This window comes from Portunus trituberculatus, chromosome 47, assembly GCF_017591435.1.
Source record: "Portunus trituberculatus isolate SZX2019 chromosome 47, ASM1759143v1, whole genome shotgun sequence".
Classification (NCBI taxonomy): Eukaryota; Metazoa; Arthropoda; class Malacostraca; order Decapoda; family Portunidae; genus Portunus; species Portunus trituberculatus.
This window is the reverse complement of record NC_059301.1, coordinates 11,663,049-11,673,048: the sequence shown is the minus strand read 5'-3', so window position 1 is coordinate 11,673,048 and position 10,000 is coordinate 11,663,049. Positions and strand designations below refer to the sequence as shown.

Sequence of the window (10,000 nt, the reverse complement as noted above, 5' to 3'; positions counted from 1 at the left end):
AAGGCAATTTAAGATTAAAAAAATGAAAATTTATAAATCGTAAAGCGCAGGATTTATTGTTATTGTTGGTGGTTGCCCGCCACACTGCCCGCCTCATGCTTGAATACAATAACACCCTGCCTCACTTTCACCACACCATCGCCCCTGGCAAGAGTGTTATCCTACTTCTGCATTTACTGACTCAAGTTCTTAGTATCTTGCTCAATGGCACCAAAGAGAAAACTTCTTAGTGACAGCAGTGATGCTAAGAAAAGGAAAACCATTATGCTACAAGAAAAAGAGGACATAATTAAAAGACATGAGAAGGGAAGCAGCAGCTGTGTGAGGGAGGGAAGAAGAAAATGGGAAGCCCGTTACCATGACAACGGGGAGATTGACGACCTTGAGGGTTCGCGCACCCATCACAACAATAACAACTCCAGAGCCTTGCCTGGGCCACACGACACTCGCAGCTCACTTGCACTGTCTGCGTCTGTCTGCTGATCCCTATTGCATTTCCTGCCCCGCTGCCCACGCTTCTACTCCCACCGCACTGCACTATGCTCCCAGCTGTCTACCCTTGGCGTCACAACATTCGACCTGCCCACCCTCCTGGCGGCCTCAGGGCCACCCCTCTCGGCAACCTGCAGTCCTTCGCGTTCGTGGCCCTAATCAACAACAAAAACAAACTTGTGTTTCATATTCCTATATAGTTGTAAATAATATAACAATATAACTTACCTGAATGACCATAAACAATGATTGGTTGAAAACTCGATAATATGCTTTGAAATGTACGGAAACTCGAGTTACGTACAAAATCGACTTACGTCATGTTTCAGGAACGTAACTCTGACGTAAACCAAGACCTTACTGTATATATATATATATATATATATATATATATATATATATATATATATATATATATATATATATATATGGAACTCTCTTGCGCGCAGTTTGAAATTGTGTCTGGCACTTAGTTTGAAAATACGGTTGGGCCAAATGACATATAAGCAAACCGATTGCGCAAATTGAATTTATTACAATATTTTTTCGGTCGCGTAATAACAAAAACGCGTATATTAAACACTTGCAAATGGAGTTACCTGTATATACATATGTGTGTGTGTGTATGTTTGTATGTATGTATGTATGTATGTATGTATGTATGTATTTATTTATTTATTGATAGATTAATATATATTTGCCACAGGTTGAGTGATTTCGGGTTATGGCTCATAATACAGAAAGGATGGAGACAAATGTAAGTTAAAGCTTGACTCCAATTTATTGTTGTATAAAATGTAATGTTACACAAACTCTGATGTGACAAATACTGTTGAGTCTAGACTTAATACTTTTGACTTCATTTCCACAGGCACTTGATTCGGATCCTTTAACTTTTGAAGAGGAATTTGAACCTTGCATTCACTCTCAAGATGAGGGCACTGAGGGGGCTGAAGCTGCAGTCACCAAAAAGTCAGGCAGAAAGGCTCGTAAGTCTGTGGAGCATTTCACAGTTCAGGAATTCTCTGAGAAGTATCCTGGTTGCTTTTCAATGGAATACCAAGTGGATGTCTTTAAAGAAGTTGAGCATTCTACATGTACCAACAAATACTCACCAACAAACATGTCTGCAAAGAAAGTGTTACAGCCATCTCCTGTTTCCAACTTCTGGGCGAAGTATAATAAGGATTTTACAAGAGAAAATGGTAATCTATTTCAGCACATTGACCTCTCTTATGATTCTCAAAAGTCCTTGAAAAAGGAAAAGAATTCCTCACAATTTTACAGCCCTCAAATTCCACTTGAGGGATGTGAAGAGCATCCTGGGTCTGAAATTGAAGCATCTTTGAGCAAAAGTGCTTCACGTGCTTCTACTAAAAGAAATGGGGCTTTTGGTCTTCGGCACAAATATTCACACAGTAACACTAATGAATGGACTGTGAGTGAGACTGAACGGAAGGAAAATGTTTTTTTGACTGTCAGTGAAAGAAATTTGTCTGGGAGTTTTAAGATGAGCACTGTCAACTCGGAAGCAGGTCGTGTCACAGAAAGTAACCCGACAGACACACTCAGTGTGTGTCACAAACTATGCAACAAAGTTTTCAAGAAAAAGGTGTCTCCTAAAAGGCTTTTTGAAAATTATCAACAAAACAGAAAAGACAAATTCTTAAAAATTACTGGAGAGAACATTCAGTATATTTCCCACACTTCTCCATCATGTGATGGAAGAACAGGAGCTCCAGGGCAAGACTTACCAAAGGACACTTTGTCTCAGAATTGTGAGCAGACACGGCGAAGGTCTGCCCCATCATTCTTGGATTCTGTGAAGTGCAATCTGTCTGCCACATTGTATCCTTCCTCATTAGCAGCAAGTGTAGATGCGGTGGACACAAGTCTGCCATATAAATCAACTGACTGTAACTGGCAGGTCACCTGGAATACTAAGTTTCAGTGTGGAAGCAAGCCTAATTCTGAATGGCAAATAACAGACATTTCAAAGCTTGAAGTCTTGAAGGAAAAAACACAACCGTCACGTTTTGGAACACTTGGGAAACCAGCTGAAGCAAGGAGTTGGAGGAAAGGCCCAAGAAGATCGCTGGACTGGCCGCCTGTCAGGGACACTTCTTGTGAGGCCTCTAAGGAGCCTTCCAAATACTTAGATGTCACTACCCTTAACTGGAGGACAGCACCAAGAAAGTCATCGAGTGGGTCATTCAGCAGATTCTTTCAAGACAAAGTTAAGGTATGTAGTTTGTTAACAATCCATCCTATTATCTTACATGGTTATTTTTCATTAGCTTTGTAGATATCAATAATGATGCAAATTGAAATTCCCTTTGAAGATGAGCATTCATTGGGAATTTAGCCTCTACATTGAATTAACCGATCCCAGAAACTGTCCCAAGAGCAGGATAGTCCTGTCACATGGTAGAGTGCATAAAGCTGAACCAAAGTGGTGAGGCAGCCAGTGGTCCAGTCAGCGAAGGTTTGCCCTCTTGTCTCACTGGATCTGGTGAGCAATTCTGGTCATGTTCATGTCATGATAACTCTGATGTGACAAATACTGTTTTGAGGCAGTGGCGTAGTGGATAAGGTGGTGAGCGTGGGATTGGAGAGATGTCCATATGTAGGTTCGAATCTCACCAAGTACAGCTTTGAAACTTTGCCTTTTGTTGAATGATTTAAAGTTACCTACATGTCTAGGTGGTTACACCAGAGATGCATTTGGGTGAGGATATGGGCCCTAATATGGGTACCACTATAAATAAAATTGCCTGTGCCACTAATGGGTGGAAGCTTAACAGCACTTCCAATACTCTTCAAGTTACCTACAGGTGCTATAGGCCAGGACATGTAATGGAAAATTAGTTCTTCATACAGGCCCCACATTAGTATTGATGATTCTTTCACATTTTCACTATTTATTTTCTGAATTTTTACCTACATTTTCAACTGTAATTACCTGTTTTCATTCTCTCAGATGCATATTACCATGTATAGAAAAAGCATGGAAATATCTAAAATTGGGATGGAGATAAAATGTGTTGTTTTGGAAGAAAATATATTGTGTTTTTCAGTATGTAGTTCAGAGAGAGAGAGAGAGAGAGAGAGAGAGAGAGAGAGAGAGAGAGAGATGGGATGGATGGATGGATGGATGGAGAACTTGAACTGTAGAGAGCAATATTATTTACCCATGTGCATACATTCTTCAGGCAGATTTTGATGACAAAGAGCTGGTAGTGAAGTCCTTTGCCCCAGGCTTTGTTGACACCCACTGCCACATAGACTTCCTCTTTGAGCGCATCAGACACAGTGGGTCGTATTCCAAGTTCAGGAATGACACCAAGGACCCATTTCCGCTCTCCTATGAGGGATGTGTGACCATCTTCTGCAAACCATGGACATTCTCAAAGGTAGGGAGGCATCAGTGAGCATTGTCCATTTGTTCAAGTATGATGAAATGTGCAGTATGTGATGTATGTTGAGCTTGTAAAGATATATTTTTATTATTCCACACATTTTATAAGGAAAATGGTACAAAATAGGGTTAGATTACATTGACTAGGCAATCAAAGCTAGTCAAAGTCCACATTGGGGTTGTTGGTCACTGGATAACAGATCAGTATTTCCTTGAGTGAGAGTATAGGGAGGCATTACTCGGTGATCTCTGAAGAAGGATGCTAAGCCACATGCTATCAAAAGAATAGTTTTAGATAAAGATGAAACTGTTGTCAGAGTAGAGATGATCCTGAGGCTTGTTGTATGCCTCTTGCCATAACTCTTGCTGTCAAAAACAATTTTCTACTGAAATCCATGTTTTGTAAGGCTACGTAATGTAGAGATCTTAATGACACCTGTGACTTCACTTATTGTATGAAGTGAAATGTACCATCCATCAGGACTACCATTCACATCAATCGATGTATCCTACATACCACTTTCCACTTACTGAGGCACTATACACCACTTACTGTAGCTGCCTCAGTCTGCCATATTTATTTCCTAGTAAATCTTCATGTTTCATAAATCAGTTTACTATATGGATTACTGTATTATTATTTCACAGTGGTTCACACATGCTATGTTGCAGTAGTAGGATACATAGTTTAGCTAACCTGCCACTTTTAACAGCTGATAGGTGATAGGCATGCCAGTGGTGCCACCAACACCAGATGGCCAGTTGCTGAATTTATGGTAAATGTTTGTTAAGCTACTGCATATTTATGATGTAGTTTATTCTTTGTATACAAAATATGGTTTTGTAAATGATGTCAGCTTTTCAACAAATTAAAATGATTAATTTAGTCATGATATTCTGTGACATTACTGCAAGTATTACAGTATAATTTAGTGATTCAAATAATTTGATGTGAGAATGAACTTGCAGTCAAAGGAAAGACCAGAGTACAGGGGATCCTCGTAATTCGACGAGGTTAGGGCGGTTTTTCATCGGTCAAATCAGCGTTTATTCGAGTCGTGAAGCAATTTTTCCCGTAAGATACTTAAGAATTTAAGGGGGATAGGGACCAACCTCCAGCCTAACCCTCCAAATCATCACTATAACCTGTAAAAAACATTAACTTGACTAATTCAGTATTATTAAAGGCCTCATTTATCTTTTTTTTTTTTATTAAACATTAGGGTGCTGTACAGTACATTTTTAGAAATAAAAACACTTGCAGTGGTCTCACAGTACTTTATCTGTTCTTCCAAATTGATGATACTGTTGATCTAGGGACACTCATTTGCACTGCAATGACACTGTGAGCTATACCTTCCTCACACTTTCTTATAAGCTCAAGGTACACGTTACTGAGTAAAGTGAATAAATATAAATATTTGTTAATGAATCTTTGTCTCAGTGGGGCTGAGTGAGAGCAGAGGTGAAGCAGGGGTGCCAACCGAACACACGGTTTGCTCTGAGATAATCAAAACGGACAGACTATAGTAAGTAATTTTCTTGACGATGGTGAGACGAGAGTAGCGTGATGTCATCAGTTGCCTACTCACCACAAAAAAAGCAGCATTACTACACCGTTCTCAATGTCACTGTTAATATTACAACTATTATTATTATTCTTACTTTATTATTAATGTTGTTAATATCATCATTATTGTTAACATTTAGAAAAATTGCAAATGTAGCCCAATAATGTCATCAAACAGCCCAAACATATGAATTAAGTAGCCCAAAAAATTGCAGGTAGCGGATTATGAATCTATCTAAGTAGTGCATACTCTTCAGAAGTAGCCCAATCTGCTACTTTTTGCCCAATCTGTGCGGCACAGGATAGCGTCGGTTTACACTTCCGTCTGGCGGGCTGGGGATGAATTTGTGGTGGCAGCGGATTTGACCAGGTGGGTGGTGCGCGAGATATGATTGTCGAATTGGCGAGTCAGTTGGTTGAAATTTGAGGATTGGGTATTGATTAACCGAGTTAAAATTGGCAATAATTCGAACTGCGAACGGTTTTTGTTATAACGCGACTGAAAAAAATATTATAATTAATTTAATTTGTGCGATCGGTTTGCTTATACATGATTTGGCCCAACTGCATTTTGAAACTGAGCGCCAGATGCAATTTCAAACTGCGCGCCAGAGAATTCCGCAGCTGGCCGATAGGTGGGAGCTCCGGGGCCAGATCCAAGAAGCAGGTTGTTGTCTGTGTTGGTGCAGGCAATCTCCATAGCAACCTCCTGCTCACATACCAACTTTTGTAAAATAGCATCCACAAAGATTCGTTGCTGTTGGCGGAGGTTGGTAGCCTGCCTAAAAATGCTCATTGGCTGCCAGGAGCTGGATCCAAGAAACTTTAACGTCTCAGCAATCTCCTGCCACGAAATGGCATCCATGAACGCTTGGAGGGATGGTAACGAGGTTGCTATCGGGTTGCTCTCAGGTTGCTCTCAGGTTGCTGTCTTACATATGCATTTATGTTCACAAAGCAACATTTCTATTAGCTATTTACAAACTTTGCCCTCAAGAAAGGATTGTTTTATAATGCATAAAGTGAAGTCTTACATGGAATACCAAAAAATAAAGCAGAGATGAGATCGGCCATAGATGAGGCGGAGACTCGCGGCGACTCGTCCGCTTCTTCTTTTCTTCTTGTGACCCTTATAATTTGCGTGTTGCTTTCACCATGATATTTATGTTTCCACTCCTCAAATGCCTGCTATAATGGATATCATATCTTAGTATTCATACGCTCATACGATAACCGACTCCGTGGCACTGAGTGATAGTGAATTCCTAATGAAATACCACGATATTTCATTAATAATTCACTATTACTCAGTGCCACGGAGTCGAGGTTATCCTCATGGCATGAGCGTACATGAATACTAAGATATGATATCCATTATAGCAGGCATTTGAGGAGTGGAAACATAAATATCATGGTGAAAGCAACAAGCAAGCTAAAAGGATCACAAAAAAGAAGAAGTGGCTAAGTCGCTGCGAGTCTCCGCCTTGTCTGTAGCCTATCTCATCTCTGCTTTATTTTTTTGGTATTCCATGTAAGATTTCACTTTATGCATTATAAAACAATCCTTTCTCGCAGGCAAGGTTTGTTAAAAGTTGATAGAAATGCTGTTTTGTGAACATAAATAAGACAGTAACACCACTTCAAGAGGTGTTGTTCCCATAACCTGAGAGCAACCTGATAGCAACCTTGTTACTGTCCCTCCAAGCGTTCATGGATGCCATTTCGCGGCAGGAGGTTGCTCTGACATTGTTAAACTTTCTTGGATCCAGCTCCCTCTCTTCTCGTGCCTCATTTGCAGTCTGCCAGCACTGAGTACAGACGGAATCTCTTCAATCTGCCTGTAATTCACCAAAACGTCCTTCATCTTCTGCATGTGGGGTTATTTTTGATGAGTGGATTTTTGATAAAGTGGTAAAGGTCAGAGGAAGATGGTGACTGACTGTGGTATGAGTGGTGAAGGCAGTGATGCAGTGAGTGTTTTGTTTACGTATTCTTTGTTTTGTTGTTTTCTGCTATTATTTTTTGCTTTCTCTTATTATTTCTTGCTTTTCCCTTTACTTTAAATACACTTTTAGTATCTAGAATGGTAAATAATAAAAACATGTTAATTTAGCCAAATAAATAGAGTACTTTGTACAAATTTTTTTGGACCACATCCCACATTCCCCCTATTATCTATTGTTTCTTATGAGAATTACATGTTTAACGCGAATTTTGATATACGCGATGCCTCTTGGAATGCATCTATCACATAAATCAAGTTACCTTTACATATGTAAAGCTGAAGTTGTTTTGGACATGGCAGTTTTAATGCATGTGTTTTTGCAGATTAGCTGGTGGGAGGCCATCATTGAGGAGGTAGGTGTTTGGGCAGCCTTTGGTTGCCATCCTCACTTTGCTGATCACTTTGGTGATGAGGAAGAGGCTTACCTCCAAGTAGCTCTGATGAATTCCAATACTTTGGCTCTGGGAGAGATTGGTTTGGACTATCACAAGAAGTAAGCATTCTAAACTTTGCGAGACATTATGTAACAAAACTTTTCTCACTTTCATATCAAGACAGTGAATATAGGATTTATTCACTGTATATATACTACCCTCAAGTGTAAACATAATGTGTGTGTGTGTGTGTGTGTGTGTGTGTGTGTGTGTGTGTGTGTGTGTGTGTGTGTGTGTGTGTTTCACTGTTTGATTTGCTGCAGTCTCTGACGAGACAGCCAGACGTTACCCTACGGATCGAGCTCAGAGCTCATTATTTCCGATCTTCGGATAGGCCTGTGGTTTTTAAGCATCCTGCACAAAGGGACTAACTGAAATACTGAAAATGAACTGTATCTGAACCTGATGCCTTTTTGCAGCTTCAAATTTTTTGAGGTTCTCAGGTTCTGTCAATGATTGAAAGCTGCTCAATTCATCATCACTTGACTATCAATGCCTCCTTGATCCAAACAGAAACCAAGATAGATTCACAACACAGAAAGATGTGTTCCGCAGACAGCTGAGAGTTGCTGTAAGTGTGAATAAGCCAGTTGTCATTCACTGCCGCGATGCCCAGAGGGACTGTATAGACATCATGAAGGAGGTATGTTCAACTCATAAATTTTAAACCAGGTAGACTTTCAGACATTTGAATGAATATATCTTTGTTCAGGAAAATTTGTCTTGATGAAAAAATAAAAAAATATTGTAATTTCTCTCTCCTTTGTCTGTGGTTCTAGATACTGCCTCTGAACTACCCAATTCACTTACATTGTTTTTGTGGGACATGGAGAGAGGCTGAGGAGTGGCTGGAGACATTCAGTGGACTGTTTCTGGGCATCACAAATCTGGTAAACAATACCAATGACTTGCGTTGCCATGAGCTGCAGATGGCAGTCAAGAAAATACCACTACAAAGACTTCTTCTGGAAACTGATGCCCCTTATTTTCGTCCTGCCTTTGTGAGTTCTTTAAGGTTTATTTACTTCCAATGTGCTGTGGTAATTGCTACTTCAGTTTTGCAGTTATGGAAGTGTGATTTTATGTGGACTTCATTTGTATCTGCTTGAATTCAAACTTGCCTGTGAATGTACTTAGCTAAAGGTTGGCATAGTCTGTATGAAGATAATTTTCTACTTTGCTGGGCATACATCTGTCCTGCTGCTGGGAAGGCGTAATATTTAGAGTATATCTGACCGTGATGTAATATAACCCATATTGGAACAGATGCTTCCCAATTCAATATTTCATAGAATCACTCATTGAATTGAAATTGAATAAGTAGAAGTGTATTTACAATACATGATGCATTTAATTACGGTAGTACAATATGGGCAGATTTAAGTCTATCCTGCTTCTCCCACAGCTCCAGGCTGGACAGCACTCTCACCCAGGCATGGCCCTTTATGTGGCTGCTAAAGTTGCCCACCTGAAGGGCGAGGAGGTGGAGGTTGTGCTGGCCAAGACTCGCAACAACACCAAGCTCATGTATGGGATTTAGTTCCTGGTGCATGCTGTAGTGCATGCTGTAGTAGGGGAAATATAGTGGGATTTTGAGGTTATTATACACTTATAAAAGGGTTGTGTTGCACTTGTGTACTAAGTGTATAGTTATATTTCTAGTGGTAGGCAATTGTGACCACCATTCTCAAAATACTGCAATTGCATTGTGATTGTGAATCATTAAGAATATAACTGATAGATCCTTTATACATACCCATGTCTAGTTTTCATCATAATGCTTTCCCTGTGTGGCCTCACCAGTTTTTTGTTGCATATTATAAGTTTTGATACATCTATATACCCAGCCAGCAATTTTACACAGGAATGACAGTCACTTGTGCACATCCTTTCCACTCTTAACCCTGTCAGCCCATGTTGGAAAGTGATAGTCTTGTGGATCACTCTCCTTTACCTCAGGAGTATTGGCATAAATATCATTGACAATGTAAGTGACTAAACATTTTCTAAATTTTAGACGAAAGAAGTGAAACATGTAAATGTGGATAAATGTGAAGCAGCATTACTGAGGTGCTTGTACA

At 39.8% G+C, this 10,000-nt stretch overlaps 1 protein-coding gene across 4 annotated transcripts in view; it reads left to right on the top strand.

Moving 5' to 3' along the window:
* The window catches only part of LOC123498029, a 16,118-nt gene that overhangs the window by 5,679 nt on the left and 439 nt on the right, over positions 1-10,000 (top strand). For 2 of the 4 annotated variants that reach the window (XM_045245107.1, XM_045245108.1), the window contains exons 2-8: positions 1,199-1,249; positions 1,364-2,734; positions 3,705-3,905; positions 7,809-7,978; positions 8,433-8,562; positions 8,699-8,920; positions 9,325-9,446. In XM_045245107.1, coding sequence (XP_045101042.1) covers positions 1,217-1,249; positions 1,364-2,734; positions 3,705-3,905; positions 7,809-7,978; positions 8,433-8,562; positions 8,699-8,920; positions 9,325-9,446 — 2,249 coding nt within the window. In that variant the 5' untranslated portion in view covers positions 1,199-1,216. Of the gene's footprint in view, positions 1-1,198; positions 1,250-1,363; positions 2,735-3,704; positions 3,906-7,808; positions 7,979-8,432; positions 8,563-8,698; positions 8,921-9,324 lie in introns of all 4 variants that reach the window. The other 2 variants (XM_045245109.1, XM_045245110.1) reach the window with 2 other exon arrangements.